The sequence below is a fragment of the Muscardinus avellanarius genome (assembly GCF_963383645.1).
Source record: "Muscardinus avellanarius genome assembly, chromosome: 4".
Classification (NCBI taxonomy): domain Eukaryota; kingdom Metazoa; phylum Chordata; class Mammalia; order Rodentia; family Gliridae; genus Muscardinus; species Muscardinus avellanarius.
Genome location: NC_137789.1, coordinates 53,792,932 through 53,820,796, shown reverse-complemented (window position 1 = coordinate 53,820,796; position 27,865 = coordinate 53,792,932). Strand labels below are relative to the sequence as shown.

At 36.4% G+C, this 27,865-nt stretch overlaps 1 protein-coding gene across 1 annotated transcript in view; it reads left to right on the top strand.

The window, feature by feature from the left end:
• Positions 1 to 27,865, top strand: part of RALYL (RALY RNA binding protein like) — a gene marked incomplete at its 3' end in the record, with an annotated part of 339,207 nt that overhangs the window by 296,013 nt on the left and 15,329 nt on the right. Inside the window, exons 5-6 of the mRNA XM_080694753.1 lie at positions 12,614 to 12,777; positions 27,163 to 27,276. Coding sequence (XP_080550879.1) covers positions 12,614 to 12,777; positions 27,163 to 27,276 — 278 coding nt within the window. The remainder of the gene's footprint in view (positions 1 to 12,613; positions 12,778 to 27,162; positions 27,277 to 27,865) is intronic.

Below are 27,865 nucleotides of genomic sequence, written 5' to 3'. Positions count from 1 at the left end.
AAGAACAGATGCACAGCAACCAATCCTTGACAGGATTCTCTGAGAGAAGCGCTGCCATTGGTTCCTGGTCGTGATGCACATTTACTACTTACAGAGTCATTTGTGGGTGGAAACGTTAGCAGCAAAGGTTGGTCTTGATGAAATTACTCATGGGTTATATGTTGTGGTAACTTGTGTCGCTGGAGAACTGGTATAATTTAACTATACACTGATAATGTACATATCCAAGACCTGAAACTTGAGGACCAACAATAGATATATATCATTGGGGAACAAATAAAAAAAGAAATACACTAAGAGCTGTGTGCATATATGTTTTTGTCACATTGAACCTCACTATGGTGTATAATCATAATACACTAAAAGAGTATTGTAAAAATAAAATAAGCCGGGCGTGGTGGCACACGCTTGTAATCCCAGCATTCGGGAGGCTGAGAATCACCGTTCACAGACAGCCTCAACTACTTAGTGAGGCCCTCTGCAACTCAGTGAAACCATGTTTCAAAATAAAGAATAAAAAATAGGGCAGGGGTGTAGCTCGGAGGTCGAATGCCCCTGGGTTCCATCCCAGACCCGCAAAAAAAAATAAATAAAATAAAATAATCAGTTACTTCTGTACAAAAAAAGGTAAATATCTTTTAAGCCTTTAATTAAAGTACTACTAAAACAAGATAAAAAGTGCAAACCTGGGGGGGGGAGGAGTACTCAGTAAAGATTTAAAAGAGGGAAGAAACCCTATGATTTCTTTTTTATACTTTCATTAGTGTATTGTAATTATACATCGTAGTGAGATTTAGTTATACATCTATGCATGCATACACTACTTGATGTGTCTTCCTCTATGTTCCCCTATCCTAATCTACACTCCCCTCTCCTTCCCTCTCCCTTGCATGTTAGTGAATTTGGTTGTGTGATTTCTCTCCTCCTCCTCCTCCTCCTCCTCCTCCTCCTCCTCCTGCTTCTCCTCCTCCTCCTCCTCTTCCTCCTCCTCCTCCTTCTTTGTGATACTGCTGATGGAACACAGGGGCATTCTACCTCTGAAATACACGCCCATCCTTATTTTCTATTCTTTAATTTAAAACAGGGTCTCACTAAGATGCAAAGGGTCTCACTAAGTAGCTGAGACTGGCTGCAAACCTCAATCATCCTGTCTCAGCCTCCCCAGTTACAAGCATGCACCACCATGCCTGGCTAGGTTGTGATTTTTTTATTTTTATTTTTTTCTGCTCCAACTGTATGGGTGGCTCTTCAGTTTCACCAGGTTCCTTTGTCCTTCAGGTTCTTTTGCTGGGCTGTTCCATCTTCTTGTACCTCCCTCCACCACCTCATTCATGTGACTTTCTCTTTTGGATCTCAGCAGGGACCCATCTCCCAGACTCCATGAAGCAGCTCAGTTCCCTTCTCTCAGCACCTAGCAGGGCTTCCTCACAGCACTTCTCCTTTGTATTGGTAAATTTCTTTCTGAGGTGACAGCATTTGATTCCTCTCTGCTTTCCTTCCTCCGTGGGGATACCAATGATGTTAACTGTTTTCTGATCTTCAGGGACTATCAGTAAACCTCACACATAGGAGACACTCCATTGGTGTTGTTAAAGCATCTCCTTACATTTAAAGACATAGTCATTTTCCAAAGTGACCCAACTAATTAGTGACAGAACCATAATCGTAATCTAAACATCCATTTTGTTTCAAGAACCCACTTGTGAATATTCAAGACAGAGGAGAAGCAATATCTATCTATGGTATAAAAGAAAAGCGCAGACCTAGTGCACGGAAGTCATACCTACAACCACACCGCAGCTATTACTATTTCCAAACTACTAGGTTAGGCAGCTTATTTCACTATTTACTCCTATAGATGAAAAATATTTAAGAATGATTTTTCAAATCATTTATAATTTCTACAGAATGTAACATTTTTAAGTAGTTAATAACATAAAATAACTTGTCCCTAAAGTAGTGTAAGCTCTATCAGCATAAAAAATAATCCCGCTTACTGTTCAGAAAAAAATAATGTGGACATCCTTAGACTTCATGAAAATTTTAGTCTTTGATACTTTTAAAGATATTTCTTGCTATAGCTTTATTCCTGTGTACAGAATACTTTCCTAATTGCTATAAATAAAGTTTTCGGTTAATACACATTGCATTATAGTCTGGCAATATGAAATTGTCTTAGCATCTTAACCGTTTTTTATTGTGTAACTACCTTACATATTTAAAGAATTTCTACCTAAAATAGTTTTGATCTAGAAGATAGGAAACCCAAGTTTTGTTAAGTTCTTAATTTATAAATGACAACTAATATACTGGGCACAGTGGTGTGCGCCTGTAATCCCAGAACTTGAGAGGCTGAGACAGGAGAATTGCAGGACTGAGGCAGCCTAAGCAATTAAGTGAGGCCCTGTTTCAAAAATAAAAAATAAAATGGGGCTGGGGGTGTATCTCAGAGGTAGAATACCCCTAGGTCCCATTCTTGATACCACACATTTACACACACAATGATAGCTCATTAAAATAGATATATACATATAGATTTGCATACATACATACATACATACATACATACATACATACATCTTACTTTCCAGAGAGCAAGGGATTTAAACAGTCAAATAATTATAGAGCCTGACACTTTTAGTTGACTCTTCGCTACACAAAAAAAGCTAGCGGCAAACAATTTTCAAAACCACTTATTTGTCTTACATACAATCTGTTTAGCTTTTTGGTGTTCAATAGATCAGTATGGTTGTATTGCTAACAGATTATGAGCAGTCTGTGCTCTCATTAGTTTTTTTTTTTTTTTTTTTTTGCACTTTTGGCAAAGAAAGACATAAGCATCTGCCATTAGTGGATATACTCAAGAGCTCCCAGTAAACAGAATCCCACAAAAGGAAAACAGAATGGAGACCAGACAAGATAAATAGCCCACAGTCACCGCAACTTTACCCACAGCAATTCCTCCTAAATTACACGCAGCTTGGATTTATGTCTAAGCTTTTTTCCTCTTCTTTTCTTTCTTTCTTTCTTTCTTTCTTTTTTTTTTTTTTTTTTGTACTGGAGATTAAAACCAGGGGCTTTCTATCTCTGAGCTACACCACCAACCGTATTTTTTTAATTTTAAAACAATGTCTCACTAAGTTTCTGAGGGCCTCATTAAATTGCTGAAGCTGTTCTTGAATCTGTGACCTTCCTGTCTCAACCTCCCAAGTGCTGAGATTACAGGTGTGTGCCACCATACCCAGCTTTATAGTTAATTTGTTAAAAATATTTTTAGTAGTGGTGCAAATTTGTGCAAAATATTTAATCTTTAAAACCCTTGATGCCTCATTTCTAACATAAAACTATGCTAAGATTTAAATGAGGTAACATATGTGTGGAGATCATCATTATGCCTGGTATATTCTTAGTGCTTAATCGATGTTAGCTACTAGTAACACTTAACAGTACCATTAACAGTGATGGTCAATGTGTTTTTTATACCAATAAAATACATATGACATTGTTGGTATGAATGAGAAATTCGTTATTTGGCCAGTTGTCCTTCTGTATTAGTCATTGTCACACCTCTGGTCTAGGCTGTTTTTGCTGTTTTCTCTTGACCTGATCCCTCGAGCATTCCAGCTGCAACTGAACACACCTGCAGAGAGGCAGAGTACTCAGCGACTTCCATTAACCCGATGCTGCTTTGCTTCGGTCAGAAAAACAGAAATTGCACCGGTTATGTTTAGCAGGGAAAATTGCATCTAAAAACTTGCTAACTAGGTACTAAGGCAAAAATCACCTTAGTATAATGAAGTTAGCAAATTACAGAAAGCAGCTGCCATGTCTAAGTCTGGGAAAACAAAGAGATTAGGATTATCCACATATACTGTAAAACTAGGTGTGATGGCACAAGCCTGTATGCCCAGCTCCTGAGCCAAACATAAGAAGGAGAGAAGATGGAGGAAATGGGGTGGGAATATGGGTAAGGGCTACTTGGGGGATGTGTGCGTGTATGCCTCTACCATCTTGTACTCCATTAAGATGTATGACCACAATGCACCAATAAAAAAATTAAATAAAATTTAAAAAACCACCAAAAAAACAGCATGTGCTATAGGAAAAGGGCTTTGTAGTGCTAAAATTATGAGCAGCATGTTCTTAGCTGCTGCTGCATGCAGTATCTGCCAGGAATCAGACCTCCAAGGAAGGGACATAGTCTGCTGGTGCAGGTGTCTTAGAGGGACTGTGAAGAGGCTAATCTACAACAGTTGCAAAATTACCCCAACTAGACTCGGATTACTGCTACTGAATTGCTATGCCAGGGTGAAGAAGTAAGGTGGGGGAGAGGCTTAAAAAAGAAAGAAGCCCAAACAAAAAGAAGTTAAGTCCCTTTTCAACTTGCAGTTTCCTTCTAAGTCCTTTATTTGCTGAGCCTAGCAAGAAGCTAGCTCTTCGCTCAACAGGAGTGTAGGCTGGAGAATACCAGCCCCCACCTGTGGCTGGCTACAGGTGGGTCCGAAGTGGGGAAGCAATAACTAAATTATTGACATATGGCTGCATCATATTGTCATCCTACTTCTGCCAGGTTTAGGAACCCTTAGATAGTTTCTGTTTAGGAAATTTCTCTATGCAAAAGTTCCATCTGGTGAGTATTTGTGTCTATCCATAGTTACAAGGACCACAAATTTATTACTAAATAGTATACTTGAATGATTATCCTAAGTGTTTACTTTTCTATATTCCAAAAACATTGCCTGATAATATGCAGCAGTTTTCCTTTCTTTCTTTCTTTCTTTCTTTCTTTCTTTCTTTCTTTCTTTCTATCTTTCTTTTTCTTTCTTACTTTCTTTTGTTTTGCAGTACTGGGAATAGAACCGAGGGGCATTCTACCTCCAAGCTACACCCCTAGGCCTAATTTTTTTATTCTTTATTTTGAAACAGGGTCTCACTGAATTGCAAAGGGCCTCACTAAGCAGCTGAGGCTGTCCTTGAACCGTGATCCTCCTATCTCAGCCTCCAAATACTGGGATTAAAAGCGTGTGCCACCACGCATGGCTGGCATTTCCTTTTAAACAGTCAAGTGTGACTAAAGGCAGGACATTGTGTGTATTAAAATTAAACATAAAGCTTGGCATGGTAGTGCACACTTTTAATCCCAATACTGAGGATTAGGAGGCTGAGACTGGGGATTGCCGGTTCGAGGATATCCTCATCAAGTAGCGAGACTGTCATCAACTTAGACCCTGTTTCAAAATAAAAATAAAATAAGCCTGGTGATGTAGCTTGGAGGTAGAATGGCTCTGGGTTCAACCCCCAGTTCCAGAAAAAAATTAAACATAAATATTTATATGCTTCCAAGTAGAGTAAAAGGAGATGTATACCTAAAATACATTGAATACCCCTAGAGAATGTTTTCAGTTTCTGAGATATTAGCAATTCAAATCCAGCCTTTTTTATTTTAGTAGAGGAAGAGCACTGAGCAGTTTATAACCTCCAGTGATGAATGAACTTTTGTTAATGGAGAAAAATAAATGTCTGAGTTTTTTTTAACCATACAGAAAACTTATAAACATTTCAGTGGACTTAAAATGGGCATTGTTTATTTCTGGAACCATTTTGACCTTGTATTAATTAGTTCAAAAAAAAGCTACTCGAATTATAGCTAATGAAAAAACCTTATGTTAAATTCTAGTTGTTTCAGATCATTAATTATAGGGTACAATATATATTCATGATGCCAGAAAACATATTAGCAAGAAGCGATGTCTGTTTCATTATGCAAATTTAAATTATCATCTGGTAGAATTGTATTCCACTTAAAGTTTGGAAAATAACAGCATGGTACAGCTGACAAAGGGCATGATTTGGAGTCAGAAGACATGAATTTCAAGCCTAGATGCACATGAGTTGACTGATTAAGTTTGGGGAAGTTACTTTTTCTCTTTCTTCTTCATAGACAAAATGGCTTAAAATATCAACTTTTATAATCAGAATTAAATAATAAGATCATTTTAGTAATCTCTAGCATCTCAATGGCCGTTTGAATATATTAGCTGTTTAATTATATAAAGCTGTACAAAAAGCAGATAGTAATTTTGACCAAAGCATACAAACTATATTAAATTCAAAACTTTGCAAAAAAGAGGCCAGGCAGGGTGGAACATACCTATGGTCCCAGTACTTCAGAGGCTGAGGCAGGTTCAAGGCCAGCCTTGGCAATTTAATCAGAGACTCTCAGCAACCCAGTGACACTCTATTTCAAAATAAAAATTCAAAAGAGCTGGAAGTGTAGCTCAGAGGTAAAATGCCCTTAGGTTAAATCCCACGTAAACCTACCCCCAAACACACACACATTACAGAAAAGATCATTCAAGTTTGCAGTCAAATTGTCTTTAAAAGCATGTTAAATAAATATTTGCATATATCCAGAAAGAAAACCTCAAAGAAAACTTTGAATGAGTTTAATGATAAAAAATATATATATAAAGAACAATAGATGTTAGGCATTGTGGCTCATGCTTGAAATCTCAGTATTTGAGAGGCTGAGACAGGAGGATCACAGGTTTGATGACAGACTCAGCAATTTAGTGATGTTCTCAGCAACTTAGTAAGACCCTGTTTCAAATTTTAAAACACACACACACACACACACACACACACACACACACACACACAAAAAAAAAAAATATTTATTTACTAGTCTTTGGGTCTTTGGTGAAGTGTGCCTTTTCAAGTTCTTTTCTTTCTTTTATTTTTTTAATTTTTTTAAATTAGAACTTCATTTAATGTACAAATTTATGTTCTTGTTTACTTAGTGTTATGTTGCAACCACTTTCTCATTTTATTAAAACAAGATTTCACAGCATGTGTCATTTCTATAATTCATTAAAATTATTTTCTGATTCAGTGGTAACCAGAAACTTACTTCAAGTCAGGGTGGAAGTTATAGACAGTTTATGAATTTTGAGTAGTTGAAACAGTATAGGAAATAAATGGACTACTAGTTTATAAGAATCATTTATGTGGATTTAAAATGAATAGGCATTTTAATTTCTTTTTATGTCTATCAGAAGTCAAGTATGCTGAAAAGGTAGGATCGAGGTTGAATCAAGACATAGCTAACATCTTTGGTACTTTAATTATTGATTTTCATATATTTGCCAAAATGTCCTGATGAAAACTCAGCCCTGAACTTATTCTCAGGTTTTCCTCTGGGGCAGCCTAGTGATTGATTGATTGATTGACTGATTGATGTGGTACTAGGTGTGGAACCCAGGGGCTTTTCTACCTCTAGGCCATACTCCCAGACCTATTTTTTATACTTTATTTGGGAAAAGGGTCTCACTAAGTTGCTGAGAGCCTCACTAAGTAGCTGGGCTGGCTTTGAACCTGTGTGATCCTCCTGTCTCAGCCTTCCAAGCATAGGGATTACAAGCGTGCGCCACCACGCACGCCCAGCTCAGCCTAGTGATTTAGCCCTCTAATACAGAATAAAGATTTGTTAGCATTAACAACATAGTGACAGTAAGTTTGATTCATGATTAGGGAAAATAATAACTATTTAAGTAAAATTTAGAAAAATAAAGAAAGAAGAAACCAGAAAATTCTTGAAATATTGTAATCTAAAATGAAAATTTAGTACTTAATGACAAAATATATACACATATCAAAATTTTTTTGGTGATCCTGGGGTTCCTGGAAGCCCTTCTAACTCCAGGCTACACTCCCAGACCTATTTTATTTTTGGAAACAGGGTCTCTTACGCCAGCACGGCTGCCTTCAAACCTGCGCGATCCTCCTGTCTCCACCTCCCAAGCACGGGGATTACAAGCGTGCGCCACCACGCCTGGCTACACATATCAAATTTTTAATTTTTATTTTTGGAATTATGTCAGTTGTTAGCAAAAATAAGCATTAAGGCAAAATTCTGACAATCAAGTAAAGATTTATTAATTTTTTATGGAACTCTACAGTTTATTTCCTATGGGTTACTGCAGGTATCAATTTTCTTCAACTGTGCTATTCACAACTTTGTTAGGTCCAAAAGTATGAAACCAAAGTGGTAGGAAACTGAGGACTTAGCACTTTCACTAAATGGCATACATCAAAGGGAGTCATTTCAAGAGCAAATGGTTGGACTCACCATACCTACCTATGCCATCAGTCCAGCCTTAAAGCTGTCCAGGTACTGAGCTGCCTATAGGAGAGGCCAGGCCTGAAAGCCAAGGCATTTTAGATATTCTCCTATGGGCCATGAGGAGAGGGGTCTCAAAGAGACTGTTTTCAGTTGAGCAGGAAGGCCTTGTGCCAGGATGGCTTTACTAGGAGGAAGCACTTAGATTTAACAATTATAGACACACCATCAGGGGAGTTAAAAATGTACAGCAGTGGCATAGGTGTAGGTTCTACTTCAATCACTTGTGCTATGGCTACCAAACATGTACAAAAGACTCCTCGGGTAGTTCCAGCTTTGGTCGTAACCAGTTAGGACCTTGAGTGGGACCTACATCTAGACTGGGAGGCGGATCTGGAAGCCGACCTGGATCGAGACTTGGACCAAGATCGGGTTTTTGAAGATTTATTAAAATGTGGTATATCTACTTGAAAAAATGAATCACAGCAATTAAAATAAACATTAAGATCATTTAGCAGGTTTGAGAAGTGTTTTAAATATAAACCAAAGAGAATTAGCTAGAATACATGAATATATACACCTTATGTTTCCAATGTGAAAAATATGGATGCTTATAGGAAAAGGGACAAGGGGATGACAGTCATTGTTTTACCGTATAAGACTAAGAGCTGTAGGGTTTTCTATGTGCTCTTTCTTAAAATGTTATTACCATTAAAGCTTAGCAATAAGAAAATCTTTAAAAACCATTCAAATTACATTCATTTTCTATGTTAGTATGTCATTAAATTGCCTTTATCCAAGACACACCTATTTTTAGAACAGTGGATAAAATCTAATATCCTTATTCACCCTAGAGACAAATGTCTATTTTATATATTAAAGGTATTACCAGTTTTAGCTTCTGCTAAGTAATAAAATTACATATCTCAGATATTATTTAAGACAAACAAATCAAAATAAGAAAAGGGCACCTTAAAAGATAGAAATATTTATTAAATCAAACCCTTAAATTTCTTCTATGGGTTGCATTTTTTAAAATTTTCTATCTTACTGCCATTATTTTATTTGCCACTGGAATTAAATCTTTTAGAGTACATTTTGAAATTAATCTTGAGAAAAGGAGAACTATATATATGGCTTCATCATAAACTATTATCTAAGCCTAGTATGGTGGCTCACACTTGTAATACCAATACCTGGGAGGCTAAAACAGGAGGATCGAGGTTCACAGATAGCCTCAGCTAATGAGTGATGCCCTCAGCAACTTAGTGAAACCCTGTTTCAAAATAAGGAATAAAAATAAGGCTAGGAGTGTAGCTCAGAGGTAGAATGCCCCTTGGTTCCAAACTCAGTACCACAAGAATAAATAAATAAATAAATAAATAAATAAATAATAAACCATTATCTATTTGACAAATAAGTATTAGGAGAAGGATGGTTCTAACCAGACAATATTAGAGAAGATGAAGGACTGTTAAAGGAAAAGAGGGGGAATGTAACTTCGAATGGAAGAAACAACAAAAAAAAGAGAAAGAAATTTTAAGCTTTTAACTGACCTTTAAGTTTTGTATTCCATTTAATTCTGTGGAATCTCCATCTTCATTGTCAGTCTTTTAACTTAAATGAACTATTTTCTTACTCTAAACACTATTTGCTAACCTAATAGTTTTTAAAGGAAAATTTCTTTGATTTACTGTAGACTTAGTTCTGATGAGAAAGCCAATGCTCATCTCCTTCTCAAACTGTCTTTCCCCTACTTCCCTCTACATTTAGACAGATCCTACATCCACCTCACAATCCCTGAAGATCTGACACCATCCATCCTTGTCCTATGTTTTTATGCAGTAGGACCACACCCGGTCCTCCTTTCCTTTCTGATAAACTCAAGGGTACCCAATGGAAATTTAGGAAGTCTCCACCACCATTAAATGTTGTAAGATTAAAAATGACGCTCTTGTGTAAAGTGTCCGTCCCTTTCTTTAGCTTTATTTTGTGAATTACACACTACATTCAAATATTTATATTCTGAAACTATCATTCTTTACAACAGAGTTACAGAGGAATTGGTAAGACCTTACCTGATTCTTTGATGAGAAAAGCCACCTCCCATTGAAGCAACTCACCAAAAAATTCAGAAGTCAAGAGCCACTCTATATAGAAATTTGCAACAAGGGTACAACACATGCTAAGTATGTCACTAAAACCTATGTCCCATACTAAACGTATGCTCAGATACAAGGAGCAAATACAGATCTCTTTTCTCAACATAAGATCTTTGCAACCCTTGGCCAAAGAATGCAATACAAATATTACCAAACATTTTAGCTCCATATACAATATTATTGAAATGACTTGTAACCGAAATAGTAATGAATATGGTGACGTGACTTGGCTTGAATTTCCATTGTAGTATTCTTTTACCCTTTTATATTTTTGGTTGCTCTTTAGAGATTTTCTTAACCCAATTTATAGGTTAGCTTATTTAATGAACCTGTTAAATTGCACATGCATGGCCTGAGGAAATGACCTTTCCAGAAAACTTACCTTTCATCTCAAGTGATGACTTTTAATTTGAAAGATAGGAGTCGATTGTCATGTTTTCTTTCCCTTCAATAGTTTTGAGTGTCGTATCTCATGCAAAATGCCTTCATATTTTGGTTCACTGAGTTAAGGAGCTCTGTGAACTCAACGTATAAATAACTAATGCAGACCTTAGTTTGTGATTGAAACGAGGGGCAGGTTTTCTTGACCTCTTTGATTTTCAAATCTCTGGTGGTATGGATGAGATTCATAACCATTTCTGGCCTCGTCCTGTCTACACTTTTTGAAGTAAACTGTAATGTGTTGACACCCATGACCTGTTCTTTCTACCACTGCTTCAGCTCTAATGGACTTCGCTTATTCACAGAGGATGACACCTTTCTTGAACTCTGTCTCATTTCACTTTTTTTTCCAAACAACTCCCAGGTTTTTTTTTTTTTCTAGAATGTTTCTAAATCATTCTTGGATATTCAGTGCTCTGGTGTAGGAGATATTCCTAGTACTAAAGTGTTCTGTTTTAAATTTAGATTAAATATTGCCTCCACACACACACACACAGTGAAACAATGTAAAATGTTTTTGAATAAATGTGTGAAAACTAGTCTATCTTAATTTTTATTACAGTTCAAATATTATTTTCCAAAAAGAGATCACCACATTTTAGATGTGTAAATAAATGTAATTTTATGAAATAACCTTTTTATAGAAACTATTTTAAAATTATTTTCTTACTGTTCTAGTTCTCTCAGTTCTGACCTTCGTGTTAGATTATTTTTATTGACTGTTTTAAAGCAATTACAAGGCTAGAATTCATATGATGGTGTCACAATAAAAAATATAAAACCATCATTCTAAGTCAATAATGCTATTTTCTTTATAGAGAAAAACATAATTACGCATCTTGTTCCTGGCAAATAATTTTAAGCACAAATGAGCAAATGTAGCCCTGTATTTTTTTTCTAAGTTTTGATGCTTCTCAAATTTGTTCCTATGTAAGATTTTATGGTATGAGTATGCAGTATAAATAAAATGAAGTTTTTGAACCTATGAGTTGCATATTTCTATAAATGAGCAAACATTCTTGTAGCTTTACTCCTTTCATGCTTTAATGGAAATGCATTCCTTGTGGTGATTATCATGTTTTTGCTTTTTAGCAAAAGTAAATCATTAAAGTTCCTTTTGGTTAGAAAACTTTTCACTACCTAACTCTGTAAATATTCCTCGTTTCAATTTGTACATTCTGTAAACGGTCAGAATGATAAAATATATTCTGACAAATACTTCCCACCTGTGCTTAGTCAACAAAGCCTGAGTCCTTATGCTAGCTCCATTTCATTTCATTCAAACTTGTTCTCCTTTATTTCTACAGTGAGAGGAGACTTTGATTACTTACAAAGTGCTTAGAGAGCGGTAGGGCTCCCTAGCCATGTCGGTTTGTCTCTGGTCACTGTTTTCTTTAAGCTGGTTTTATTTCTATTTGTTTTCCTCTGAGCCCCGTTTCTGATCAGAAGATCATTTTCTTTGCTCGGTTCCTGATTTTGCATAGTCTTTCCTATTTTCAAGCTAGTGTGCTAGTGTCTGGTGTGTAAGAGGAAGATCCCTGTTGGTACGAAGGGCAAATCTGTTTATCCAAGCAAAGAAATATATGCGGGGACAAAGGTGAGCATCCTTTCAACAGATTGCCCGGTGCTTTTGGAGCACAGCTCCTTGTCCTTTCATTTCTTACATATGAGTTCATATTGGAGGTCATACTGTAATGTCCAGAAAGCATAGATTCCATTTGCTTTTTATGTCTTTCAAAAACATAAACCTGCCTTTAAAAACCTTTTCTGAATATTAAAAAACAGCAATTAAAAACATTTATTGCAAATTTTTTTTTACCAGGACCCTCTCTTAATTACTTCACATATATAGGCATCAAACCAACTCTCAGCCCCCTTGTGTTTTGTGAAGGTTGTTTGACTACCATGGGCGTGTGCCGCCACCTCCTCGTGCAGTCATCCCCCTGAAGCGCCCCAGAGTGGCCGTGGCAACAACTCGCAGGGGAAAAGGCATCTTTTCTATGAAGGGAGGATCGAGATCAGCCGCCAGTGGGTCTTCTTCATTGGGCTCTAAATGTAAGTACTGTTCTTTGTTTACTTCCCTTTAAAGAAAAGCAGAAATAACCACCATTGCACAAATGCCTATAGTCAATACATTAAGCAGGTAACCACGAGAGTGGCATAAAGCGGGAACAAAATGGTGTCTGCTTTCCACCACACTGCATTGCAGTCGGGGAGACAGACAGAGACATAACTGATAAAAACCCGAGACCAATTTGAAAACGATGTTATCACAGCAAGTAACACTGTGCTCGAAACCTGCTTAGTGTGTGATATATTAAAGCCCTGAACTAGTACATGGTGCCTTTAATGAGGAAAACATTTCCCTTGAAAAGGGAGTGCATATACTGTCTTTTCAAAGAAACATTAAGCAAAGCTAGTGTGTGTTTTGAATATTTGAGCTTGAGAATAATTGATAGGCAAACTGCACAATACCAATGTGAAAAACATAACTTATGCTACACTAAATCATAATGAGAGATATGTATCTGAAAATGTATTTAGTATTATAAAAAGAAAATGCTACTTGCATAATAATTTTACTTTCAGAGTGATATGTACACAATGCCTCTACCATCTTATACCCGATTAAGATGTGTGACTACAATACATCAATAAAAAATAATAATAATTTTACTTTCACATAAATCAGTAAAAAGAACTAGACAAACTTCTAAATTTTTATTTTTTCAAAACATTTTTTGGGCCAGGTGTTGTGGCACATGCTTGAAATCCCAGCATTTGGGAGGCTGAGACAGGAGGATCGTGGTTCAAGGACAGCCTCAGCTAATTAGTGAGGCCCTTTGCAACTCAGTGAGACTCTGTTTCAAAATAGACTACAAAAAAAAAAAAAAAAAAAATAGGGCTAGGGGTGTCGCTCATTGGCTCCAACCCAGTACCAGAAAAAAAATCTTTTACTTGGTCCATTGTAATTGTACATAAAACTGAGATTCAGAGTGAAATGTTTACTTTTAAGTTCTTATATACACTGATTCAGAAAAGCTCTAAATTGTTCTTTGAACATCCTCTCAAATATAGATAAATAACAAATTTCCTGGGTTTTTTTTTTTTCAGTACTGGGGATGGAACCTCTGAGCTATATCCCCAGCCCTGTTATTTTTTATTATTCTTCTTTATTTTGTTAAGGTCTCGTGAGTTGCAGAGGGCTTCACTAAGTAGTAGCTCAGGCTGTTCGTGAACCGCCATCCTCCTGTCTCAGCCTCCCAAATGCTGGGATTACAATCGTGCACTACCACGCCCAGGTAATTTCCTGTATTCTTTGTGATTACATTCTAGCAGAGCAGAAATAGGCAACAGGGTGATAATTCATCAATATGTAAAAGAGTAACAATATAAAGAAAGTAGGGAGTGCTATAGTCATAGGATAGTCTATGATTACCTGTTGTATAGACAGCAGGTTTAGAAATCTGGAGAAATTGAGAAGGAGCTCAGAAACCATCAGGGACAGAGTGCAGTGAGCAGAGGAAATAGTAGGTGCAGAGGCGGTAAGTTGAGGGAGGTAAAGAGCAACAAGGAAGCCAGTGTAGCTCAGCAGGTGGGGGAGAGCAAGGGAATGGAAGCAGGAGGCAAGTTCCAAAGCAGCCTGGTGGGCATGGTAAGGATTTTGTCTTTATTCTGCACCCCAATGTATCCGAAGATAGGCAAATATATTTATGCCATTTTTATTAATAAGCAAACATGAAAGGTCAGGTAGCTAGTAAACAATAAAGAATTAGAACCTAAGTCTCTTGATTCTCATACTCACGTGTTATCTACCATCAAACACTCCCTTTTTTCTCCACATCATCAGAAATACTAAGAAAGTATCATTGAAATAATTTTCTTTTACATACAAATGGGCAAAAAATTTCAAGAAGCAGAAAAGTACTGATGCTTCTAGAAACTTGGGCAGTTTGGTGTATAAAGAATTTCACTGAGAATTTGATTCAGCTAGTCTAACCTCAGTAGCCAACTAAATAAATTTTCAGTTCTCTGTGTATTTATTTTTTCAATTTATTCTGTAGATATATAGCTAGAGGTTCCTTTTTGAGTCTAGTAATAAGAGAAAATGAGTTTCTGTTGCAGTCTCAAAACACACTAATATATTCTTAGACTATTGTTGAGAGCAAAGGAAATTCTAGAACTTGGTTCTTGTTGTGGAAAATTGAACACTGAATTGCCTGTTAGGTTTACAGAAGCCTTTCCTACCATTGGTAGTATTAACTTAATTTCCAATAGAAATATCTAAAGCATCATGGACTCTTTAGTTTGTGGTCAGTCTTAAAATAGTGTTTATCAATGGAAGTACTATTAGCATTTTGGCCGAGATAGTTCTACATTGTATAAGAGTGTCCTGAGCTTCGCAGAGCATTTACTATCTCTAACCCCACACCTTAAATACCAGTATCACTCGTCAATGTGTGCAATTATAGGTGCAGTGGTGCATGCCTGTAATCCCAGTACTTGGTAGGCTAAAACAGGAGGATCACAGGTGTAAGGACAGCCTCAGCAACTTAACAAGACCCTCAGTATAATAATGAGACAGACTCTGTTTCAAAAGAAGAGAAAGAAAGAAAGAGAGAGAGAAAGAAAGAAAGAAAGAAAGAAAGAAAGAAAGAAAGGGAAAAAAAGAATAGCTTGGAGGTAGAATACCTCTGAGTTTAGTCTCCAGCACTAAAAATAATGCTTATATATTTTTAAATGTTCTCTAAGGACATGGTACCACTGTTGTTTGGAGACACTTGTTTAGAAAACTACTTATCTTGTGGTTATTTTCTGGCAGATGCAACCATGTAGGACGCAGGCACTCAGCTGCCATGCACCCCAAAGTGCTACAGAGGAGAATAGTAACTCCCAGAGGTTATTTTGAAGTAAATATCTCAATATTCAATTGGTTAAGTAGATTTGGGACTTTTTTATTTCTAGTTTTATGGTATCATGAAGAGGGAATGAGAACTATAAAACTCCCCTTTTAGGATATTATTAAGAATGTCTGCTCCTTCTATAATAATCAGCTTTTCTAAATGCACATAAAATCAGAATGTATTTTCTGCTTCTAGCATAGAACTGTGGGGGGGTGTTACATTGTTGGTTGTATTATCCAAATCCTTTATAGATAGACTTGCTCTTACTTTTCTTTCTTTTTCTTTTTCTTTTTCTTTCTTTCTTTTTTTTTTTTTTTATAAAATCCAGGGGCCTTCTACCTCCGGGCTACACTCCCAGACCTATTTTGTATTTTATTTGGAAACAGGATGTCACTAAGTTTCTGAGAGCCTCACTAAGTAGCTGAGGCTGGCTTTGAATCTGTGGGATCCTCCTGTCTCAGCCTCCCAAGCGCAGGGATTACAAGAGTGTACCACCACGCCCAGCTTGCTCTTACTTTTCTGGTAACAGATAGGAAGATAGAAAGAAAGATGGATGGATAAAATTTGAAAGTGAAATCCTCTATCATGAGAGTAATTTCTTACTTTTTGAGGTGTTGTTTCATAGCCCATATTCCCAGGATAGTTTTATGTAATTATTTATAATAACAATAGTGCTCATAATGGCTATTGTCTCAAGCACTTTATAAATTAATTTGTTCTTTATAAATAACCAATATGTGAGGTGTTCTTATCATTCCCATTTTACAAGTGTGGAAAATGAGATCTGGACACATTGGGAAATATTCCTAAAGTCACAAAACTGTTACTAAGTAACAGCTCTGGGAATCACAGCCTGGCAGCCTGGTTCAGAGTACATATTCTTGATCCTTGATCCTGTGCTGTTTTAAACATTCCTTCTATGACTTCTTGGGGAATTGTGCTATCTATAGCTATATAATAGCCCACTTACTCTTTCAAACCTTGAGTCTCACTGTGTGACTTTGATCCTTCCTACATGCTCTTTTGACATGCATTCCCTTTATCCATTTTCAACATTTCTCTCTGTATTAGTTTCATAGTGATGCTATAACAAACATGACAATCAGAGTAGCTTAAAACAACAGAAATGTGGAGGCTGCAATGAGGCATCACTCCCTCCTGGTCACGTAATGCAATCCCCAATGTCTTTCAGCCCTCTTATGAGGACATTGGGCATATTGGATTTGAGCTCACCCTAGACTGATTACACCTGCAAAGATCTATTTTCATATAGTGTCCCATTTATAGATCCTGGGGGTAGAACTTCAACATATCTTTTGTGCGGAGCATATTTCAAACCAAATCACTTTGTCATTGTGAGATTCCCAAATCAAATTTGATATGAGTTTTTTTTTTAAGCAATTTTAAAGTCTCTGGATTTCTTTCTTTTACAGATAAACAACCCTTTTACATTTATTTGATTGCCTATTATATTCAACTATATTCTTTCTTATTTCAGGTATACCTGTCATTGCTTCTGTTTAAGAATTATTATGTCATTTTATTAACATTTTCTAATATTGGTTATACCTACACAGTATCTGTCATAGTTGTCTCTTTCTCTTTTTCAAAAAAGTGTGCTTTGTTCATTACCTACATTTTTATAGAACCCCTCCAAATCTGTGTCCATCGACCTGTTTTTGTTTCTCAATTAGTAGATGACTAAGCCTCGGTGGGGTTTTTATTTTTAATTTGCCACCAGCTATCTCAGACCTCCCTTTTGACATGTGAGCAGTCCTCTTTCTTCCCAGGTAGACAAGCCATTTGACAGTGCGTCTCTTTCTGAAAGCCCCTCTGAAGTCAATGAGTCCCTCAGATACATCAAGCATTTCACGTTGCCAAGTGCTAGCTATATTGTCTTCTCTTCAGTCTAGAGAACGACTTACTCCCTCTCCCTCCAATAGCTGAGGCATTAGTAGTGTTGTTTTCTGGTTTCCAGTAGAGGCAGGTGCCTTTTCAAGCACCAGCACCCTCTGCCACATCCCCATGTACAAATACTTTAGCCCCATGCTTACACCTCCCACTGAGAACACAGAGTCTTGACAATAGGTAGATGATATTCTGGATTCCATGTCAGTCGGAAATATATTATCTTATTCTATATTTTTTGGCAGTGGTACTGAAGATTGGACCCAGGGGTACTCTACCTCTGCCACACCCCCAGGCCTATATTATTTTTTAAACAAGGTCTAACTATGTTGCTAAGAGCCTTTTTAAATTACTGGCCTAGAATCTGCAATCCTCTTATACCAGCCTCCCAAGTACTGGGATTACAGATGTACACCACTACAACTGGCCAGATTCTATAACTTAATATAATTTTTTGAAGTTGATCACACCAAAATGAACTATATTTGACTTTCTGTCCCTCAAAAATATCCAAATATTAAAACTTTTCTTACCTTGCGATAATGAAATTTTATATATATATAATATATATTATATGATATAATATATATTATATATATTTATACATATACATATACATATACATATACATATGTATTTGCCATACTGGGATGGAACCCAGGGGCATTCTATCTCTGAGTTACACCCCCAGACCTATTTTTCATTCTTTATTTTTTGTGTGTGGGTCTGGGGATGGAACCCAGGGGCATTCGACCTCTGAGCTACACCCCCTGCCCTATTTTTCATTCTTTATTTTGAAACAGGGTCTCACTAAGTTGCAGAGGGCCTCACTAAGTAGCTGAGGCTATCCATGAACAACAATACTCTGGTCTCAGCCTCCCAAATGCTGGGATTACAAATGTGCACCACAACACCCAGCTTATTTTTCATTCTTTATTTTAAAACAAAGCCTCACTAAGTTGCAGAGGGCATCACTAGGTAGAGGCTGTCCACAAGTCCATGATCCTCTTGTCTCAGCCTCCCAAGTACTGGAAATACAAGCGTGCACCACCATGCCTGGCATGAAATGATTTTTACAGAGAGGCAAATTGCCAAAGTCAACTACTTTGAAAAACAATCCAAATAAGCTTTAGTTTATCACTGAACTACACATAAGGATCTATTCTTAAGTTCACTGGTGGTTCATACATAAGTTTTAATTTGGTCTTCTCTTTCTGGTTTTGTGTGACAGATGTGACAGTCATGAGGACTGAATACTAGACTACTAAATGTAAACCAGAGATACTTTGGCAAGCATAAGTAGAATCATGATTTTGTATTCTCACCGGGAGCATATTGGCAAACTGTGTTATATATACAAAGAAATAGATGTGTGCATAAATATTCATTTTCTGATAATACTTTTATAATTAACCAGGTCTGGGAATAATGATACTTTTCAAACTAAGATCACAAATGAAAGTTTTAAGTGAAGTGCAAAGTAGACTGCGTTAATATTGGCATAATCTGAGTGAATATTTACTGAGGAACATATATCTTGCTCTTTTATTAAAAGTCATTTCCCATTATTTAATGATTTGGCAAGTTCAGAAGAGAAAATTAATGTTATAGCTTGGGTAATTTCTCATCTCTTATTTCTGAGCTGTTAATATAACTGAATTCTGCGGAGGAGGAAAAAAACAAAAAGGAAAAATATATTAAAGTAGTACTTTTCCAGAGATAAGTAATGTTAAGCATTCAAAATGCATTGCCCTTTTAAGAAATGAGATTATTAGTAGGTATTTCTGACCCCTTTTTAGATCTACTTAACTAAAATTGTAATCACTTTTCCTGTTGCACATCATGGAATGATAGATTTAAAAAAAGATGTGATGTTGCAGATAAACTCTACAGAAAAGATGTTTGTACTTTAAAGCTTTAATTGTGGTTTCTTAGTGGAAAAAAGTGGTTCCTTCTGAAAAAATATTCTATTAAATCAATTTCTTTAAGCAATTAAATTCTAAATTCTATTTTTTTTTTGCAGGTCTGGGGATGGAACCCAGAGGTATTTGACCTCTGAGCTACACCCCCTGCCCAATTTTTTATTCTTTATTTTGAAACAGGGTCTCACTGAGTTGCGGAGGGCCTCACTAAGTAGCTGAGGCTGTCCGCAAGCTGCAATCCTCTGGTCTCAGCCTCCCAAATGCTGGGATTACAAGCATGCACCACCATGCCCGGCTCTAATGTTTTTTTATATACTTTTATTGTTGCATTATAGTCTCACATTATAATGTAGCTTGCAATGATAATGACATACATGAACACAGCTGTTGGTGATCTTTCCCCGGGCTCCCTCCCCATTCCACCCTTCCCCATACATGATATTGAGATTGACTTTGGAATTTTCACATATGTACATAATGTCCATGTAAATGGTTCCTTCATTAATCCTCCCTCTCACCCTCACCCTTTCCCTAGACCACCTTCCTGGCCAATGAAGTTTCTCCTTCATTATTTAAAGCCCCTGTAGTTCCCAAATTACTAAATTCTAATGTTCAACAGAAAAGATTCTGGTGAGTGTGAATTTTTCTACAGATCTGTCAGTGCTCTTTCTGTGACTCTCCCAGTTAGTATTCTCTCTGCTTTAATCCAAAACAACTGAATACACAACTTAGTAGATGGTAAACTTATTTGTTCAGTTTTTAGAGATTCCAGGGCTTAGTCTGTATCAGGCCAGGTCTCTGGAGTTTAGGACTTGGCAGAGGGAAGCAGAGAGGAGGAGATAACCCGGCTCCACTCTCACCTCAGGAGAGACCTGAGACCAGAAAGGAGAGAGAGAGAGAGAGCAGGGGGAGGAAGGACCTTATATAATCCCTAAGAAGACACACAGGGGTCCCTCCTTAGCAACCAAGATTGCTACCTTGTTTCCCTGAGTTCTAGGGGGACATTCTAAATCCAAACCATTACAGTGACAAAAATAGATGGCAAACTAACATATAAATCATTGAAGCATCTCACAGGAAGTTAAAGACAGTTCAATCAAATATGCGGAACAGTTATTGACAACTTACTCCAACACTAAGAAAGTGTGGTTGTATTGGGTCCTCCTGGCCAAAAGCATGGGATTGAAATATGAACATAAAGTATTAACCAGAGAAACAAAACTAACAGCCAAGTGTCATTAAAGATTCCAATCCCTCCACCCATCATCTTGGGCAAAGTATATGTATATCATAGTAATAATGATTATAACCATGATGACGATGATCTGAAGCCAAGATTAGTGCTATGCATGCCTTACGAAAGTACTGTTGACTTTAGAAAACAAAGTAGATTTGGAAAAAGAATCAGAGGATCCTCTTTCCAGGAGACAGCATCTAGGGTGAATAGCAGCTTTGCTGTCAGCTTGTCTAGTGTGAAGTCAGTGATGCACAGTGTGGTATCACCATGACCTTGGAGAAATCTGTTATTCCTATATGCCTTTCTCTAATTCTATCTGGAAAGTAGACACAATATATGGTGTATCTAGTCACTGTTTAAAAATTTATTTTGGAAGAATTATTATTTATACATTTGAAGTGTATAGACACATAATCAGTGTTCAATAAGGCTAATTATTATTACTCTATTTTTATTATAGAAGAACATGGCAGTTAAGATCATGGAATATGAAATTGCTCTACCTGGAATACAGTAGGGATTCACTTGTTAGCTGTAGGTTTAGGGCCAGAGGTATTTTCCCACTGTGTCTTCATCTCCTCGCCTATAAAATGAGTGATGCTCTTACCACTTTCTCCATAGAGTTGCTGTGAGCATTAAATGAGCCTACATATGTAGAGCTCTTAGCATCTGGTGTCATAAAAGTCTTACTAGATAATAAGCCATCAAAGTAATAGTAGTGATAACCACAAGGATGATGATGATGATCTGAAGCAAGATTAGTGCTATGTATGTTAAGAAAATGAGGACACCCTAATGACTTTGTCTTGATTATACCTGCAAAGATCTATTCCCAAATAATGTTCGATTTATAGGTCCTGGGGGTTAGGCCTTAAACATATATTCAGAAATCCGGCAGCTCAGAGAAAATTAGTTACAGAATAGGTTAAGTCAGTCAGTGACTGGCCTACACTCCAGGGTTTAAAATAAATTAGGGTTTGACATGTATTTTTAAGTTCTGTGATAAGATCTGCTGCTTCCTTTAATTAAACTTTTTTTCTGCCTACTGAAATCCAAAATATCCTCTGATCATGGCTCAAGGGTCCATTCTTTTATGACTATTTCACAATCAGTTATCAAATCCCATAAAAAATAATTTATCTTTTCTATTTGACACAGATTAATTAATCAACACCTACCACATTACAGGTAATAATTTTTCCATAGATGAAACAGATGTGACCCCTAAGAAACCAATATCACATAGACAAAAGGGACTTGATTTTTCATTAAATATTCTTACAATTTTATGAGAAGACCATAAAATAGGAGATAATTTCAAAATAAAATAATAGGAGCTATTCACTTATCTCCCCCATTATTTTATAAACTTTATATTCCTGTGTAATATAATAAGCTGTCTACATAGTTTTCTCCACTAATTGTAAAATCCATGGAGCCAGAAAGCAATTCACTATAAGAAGCTCCTAACACAGGGATGAGGGGTAAAAAGTCAAACAAAGCCAGCTGTGGTAGTGGTAGCTCATGCCTGTAATCCCAGTACTTAGGAGGCTGAAACAGGAGAATCACGGGTTCAAGGCCATCCTCCACAGCTTAGCAAGACCCTGTTTCAAAATAAAAAATAAAATAGGGCTGGGATGTAGCTTAGTTTATGGAAGGTCTCTGGATTCAATTACAGTAACACACACACAAAAATAATAATAATCAAACAAACATAAACCATGACTTTGGTGTTAGGCACCTCACCCTAAATTTGATTCCATTGCTGCTTTGTTAAGCACGTTACATATCTTCTTTATTATTCAGTTCTAATCCATAAAGCAAATTTAATAACATGTGATTTCCATGTTTATCATAAGGATTAAATGAAACTGTATGTGCATATCCTAGTGAAAGGCTGAATGAACACTATTTTATGATATTAAGCCATCAATAAGTAGTTATTGAATAAAATGTTCTTATTCTTCATTTTATTTTCTCATTCTAAAAATACAAAGAGCGAGTACACATATGATGAATACATATGTATGGACATATATGTAATTCCTTTTTCTAGGATATTACATCTGGAAAATAACCAATTTCTCAGATTCATTTTAGCAAAACAAATTTTAAACAAATGTTAATTATTATTAAAGTTTACATGACTTAAAACATTTGTAAATTTTCCTGAATAGTTTATATGAAACATAATGTTGGTATTTAATTATCTAGACAAGTGTCTTGGTCCATTTTCTTTTTTTTTTTTTCTTTTGTGGTCTAGGCAGTTGAACCCAGGGGCACTCTACCACTAAGCTATACCCCTATTCCTTTTTATTTTTCACTTTGGAAGAGGGTCTCACTAAATAGCTGAGAGTCTCACTAGGTTTCTGAGGCTGTCCTTGAGCCTGCCTTCCTTCTGTCTCAACCTCCCAAGTACTGGGATTACAGGTGTATGCCAATTCACCTAGCTCTTAGCTCATTTTCAATTGCTATAACTGAATACCATAGATTGGGTAATTAATAAAAATAAAGGTTTATTCAGTTATGATTCCAGATGCTGGAATACTCAAGACTATGGCTCCAGTATCTCCCCATCATGAGGAACCTCTGCAGGGTCACAGCATGTAGGATGGTATCACTTAGGGAGACAGAGAACACTTGCCTTGCCATCTTCAGTCTTTCTTCCTTTTTATATTAAGCCACTAATTGCATCTTTTCAGCCCTGGCCTTGTGAGCACATCTAATCCTAATTACCTCCAGTGGGCTGTACCTCCAAATACCACTAAATATGACTTTAGGAATTAAGATTCCAACACATGACATTTGAGGGACACACTCTAATGTATCCTGAGTTTTTAAGGCTTGGAATTGTTGGCATTTTGGGTGAAAGCATTCTCAGCCTGATGTTGGGGTTGTCTTGTGCATGTTAAATAGACCAAATGCCCACTAGTTATCAGTAGCATCATGCCTTCCAAGTCATGAAATGTCTCAAGATCTTGCAAAATGTTCCCTGCAGGGCTCAGTCACCCTCCCTGAAGAGCCACTGATTTAGAGAGTTAGCTGAAGATTCTTTGTCTCTGAATGGATTGACCCAAAGGTGATTAAAATAAATTGATATATTTCACCACATAAAGCTGAGATGCATACATGTTTTTGTATAGGCAGATGGTATCAACCCACGTGACTAATTTCCTTTTTAGATTATGTCTCATGTTGAAAAAAAGCACAATCATTATTTTGACTGTATCAGAATGTAATAACATTTATCACCAAAAAAGAACCTCTTGAGAGAGAACATATCTCAAATGATTTAACATTATTTATTTTTAAACAAAAATATTAGAGTGATACTTTAGGAAAAATATTTAAGATCATCTGTGTCATGCAACCTGACTCCTAGTTTCTCTGGTGTCCTTCTTGCCTAAAAACAAACTGATTAGCCAGCTGGGGTGGTGTAAATTTGTAATCCCAGTTCTTGAGAAGTTGAAACAGGGCAATTTCATGTTTAAGGGCAGCCTCAGCAACTTAATGAGACTCTCTTTCAAAATAAAAAATAAAGATGTCTGGGGGCATAGCTTAAAGGCAGAATGCCACTGGCTTCAATCCCCAGTACAAAGAAAAAATGTATTTCACAGTGCTAGATAGGAGTCTAAATGTAAACCTTAGCTCCCTGAACACTTAGAGTTTCTACAATTTAATCCAGATTTCCTACTCTTTTCTAACATAATTTTCTGTAGTGATTTATTGGCTTATGTTTTCTAATTATATAAATAAATTAAAATTAGTCAACTATATTCCTGAGCTGAGAGTAGCTCCACTCCCTAAAAAAAAAAATCTGTTAGTTCATAGCTACGAGTCCTGAATTGAAATGTCTTATACAATAAAATATTTTGTATTAAATCTGATAGCTTTAAGTAAAACTGCATGATACACTTCTATCAAAGGAAATGAGTATCATTCCTCAAAGCAGAATCAATTTGAGATTGTGACAGATGATGTTTTTCGAATTTAGCTGCAATTCAACAATGGTACTTTGATGTCTTTGAAATAATTGACATAAAGAGTGATTCTCTATGTTAAACTGTACTCAATTTTTGGTACATCATAACAGGAATACCCCAGCGAGCTCCTGTTTCTTGTAGATTTTATTTTGTAAACTACTTTGCATCATAAATTTAAAATCGGCTTTTCTAAAAAAAAAATCTGACTTTGTAATGAAAAGCATTTTCTCAATTCATATTGGAAAAAATATTCTTCCTTTGAGACTTAATTATATGACACATAACAACAGATTATTTCATATATCTTAATTGACAAGTCTTTATTTCAAGTGAACAGAAATTGCATTTTGTTTTTTATTATCGTTTTCAAAGCCTCCTGAAGACTGAGTAATTAAGCTATAGAGTAAGTTCTTCAGAAATTTCTGTGGCATATCTAAGCTGAAATCATTTTAAACTTGAAAGAAAAAAGACAGAATAGAAATAGGCTGGAATCAAGCTATGTGTCCCAGATCTGGACGCACAGATCTCCGATGAAGTATAAATACCTAGAACCCTACCAGATGAAAGCTTTGAGGCAGGTGTAGCTGTTTTATAGTGGTGACTTTAGTTTTAATACCTTTACTGGTGCACTATAGTTCCACGTCATAGTGAGAGTGGCATGTATGCACACAGCATTTGGTAGACTTTCCTGTGGCTGCCTCCCCACTCTCCCCTTCCCCAGACAGGATACTGAGGTTGGCAATGGCATTTTCACATATGTATATAATGTCAATGAAAGTGCTTCTATCATTAATTCTCTCTCCCTCTCTCCCCTGGACCACCTCCCTCACTTCACTGGGATTTTCCCTCCATGACCTAAAGTTCTTTTTGTATCCCGATTGTTCTCTAGCTTCCACATATGAAAGAAGACATAACACCCTTCACTTTCTGTGACTGGCTAATATCACTTAACATAATGTTCTCTAGGTCCATCTACTTTCTTACAAACGCCACAATTGTATTCTTTTTTATTGCTGAGTCCTATTATGAATCCTATTGTGTGTATATCCTATTATGCATATATCCCAAATTTTGTAATCTATTCATCTGTGGATAACCTGTTTCAAAATTAAGAATAAAAATATCTCTCATCTCAGATTGTGGTAGGCCCTCGACAAAATTGTCAAGAAAGTAAAGTAAGAAAATGTGAATTTTTCATAAGATAATTATAATTTAATATTAATTATATTTTAATAGAAATAATTACTCTTTAGTCATGAGATTTTTCTTTTCTTTATAAAATGATCATTATAGTTGGCAGTGGAATATCTGTTATATTGGTTTTTAACACAATTCCACTTGAAAAACAAAAGGTTGTCAAGCTTATATTAGTCTTCATTCTCTGTTGTCTTTGAAACCAAACTAAACACTGAAAATCTAGAATAGGAACCACTGCTCTCTATAAAATATGCATGGACACTTCTGAGGATTTATCTTTCCATTAGCTTTAGGGCTTAAAGACAGACATGCTAATTGTCTTTTTTTTTTTTTTAAGGTATAGGGAAAAGCCATTCATGGTGATACATGCTTGTAATCTTAGTACTTGGGAGGCAGAGACAGGAGTATTACGGGGTTTTTGTTTGTTTGTTTTTTGGTTTTTTTTTTTTTTGGTGGTACTGGGGTTCCTGGAAGCCCTTCTACCTCCGGGCTACACTCCCAGACCTATTTTTACATTTTTATTTGGAAACAGGGTCTCCTAAGCCAGCGCGCACAGCTGGCTTCGAACCTGCGTGATCCTCCTGTCTCTGCCTCCCAAGCGCGGGGATTACAAGCGTGAGCCACCACGCCCGGCCTTACAAGTTTAAAGCCAGCCTTAGCTACTTAGTGAGGCCCTCTGCAAATTAGAGAGAGCCTCTTTCAAAATAAAGAATAAATAATAAGACTGGGGCATATACCTTAGATGTAGAATGCCTGTGGGTTCCATCCCCAGTACCACAAAAAAAGAAAGAATAGGGAAGAAGCAAGTTAGAGTGAAAAAAAGAGTTTTCTAGCATCTAAGGCATTTTTATTAAAAGATTCATTTTTTCTGGTTCCAACCAATCCTTCAAAGACCCGGACTAAAATTATTGCCAATTGCAGAAACATATATCATAGCATAGTGCCTCAAAGTAGTAGTAGTAGTAACATGCCTGTCATGATTTAATCATTTAAATAAATCATAATTACTCATTCCTGAATCTGAATCCATCAATGCATCTACATTGCAAATTTATCCTATTTTTCCAAAACTGAATTTGGCATCATTTAGTTATTTTATAAAATACTTTGGTATCAATTGCTCATTCCACTGAAAATTCAGTTTATAACTGGCAAAGCCACTCATGATCCCAGGAGCACTAGAGGTATTGAGGAGCTAATGAAACATCGTATGTGATCTGAGAAAGCATGGGGTATCTTAGGTTCCAAATGAGCTACACCGCATTTGATGTTCTGTTGTTTTCTTCCAGTGAAGTCAGATGAATTACAGACAATCAAGAAAGAACTAACCCAGATCAAAACTAAAATCGACTCCTTGCTAGGGCGCCTGGAGAAGATTGAGAAGCAGCAGAAGGCAGAGGCAGGTAAGTGAAGAGAAACTGCGGCCACAGACAGGTTAAAAATTAAACCAATGAAACTGTCAATCACGGAAACGGTAGGTCCAGGGAGACCCTGGCTGAGTTTACTAAAAGTTTAACACAGATACACAAATAAAGCCTTTAAGCCAAGAATTGCAATGGTGGAATGCAATTTCATTTCTTTTAGAGAACATAGGCCAGTTTTTCTAAGATTTATACAAAAAAAGGAGTTTTGATGACATAATCAATAATAGTTGAATTATAATTAAAAGCTTATATCTCAATATCAAGTAGCCTTTTAAGACCATAAAATCAACAATGCTATTGAGCTAAAATAATATTCATATTTCATTAAATTAACTGCAGCAAACTGTAACATTTCAAAAATCATTATTAGAGAGCCCAAATCCTGTCATTGCTCCCACCCTGTGAGACTTCAGTGCCCAATTTCAGCAACATGCACACTTACAACATGCCCCTGGCCACCCAAAGACTAAGCTATTTGATTATGTCTTTTGTAACTTAATGGCCTCTTTCCTTTGAATTACCATACCTGACCCTAGCTACATTCTAATGCAATCCTAATGCTCTTTTC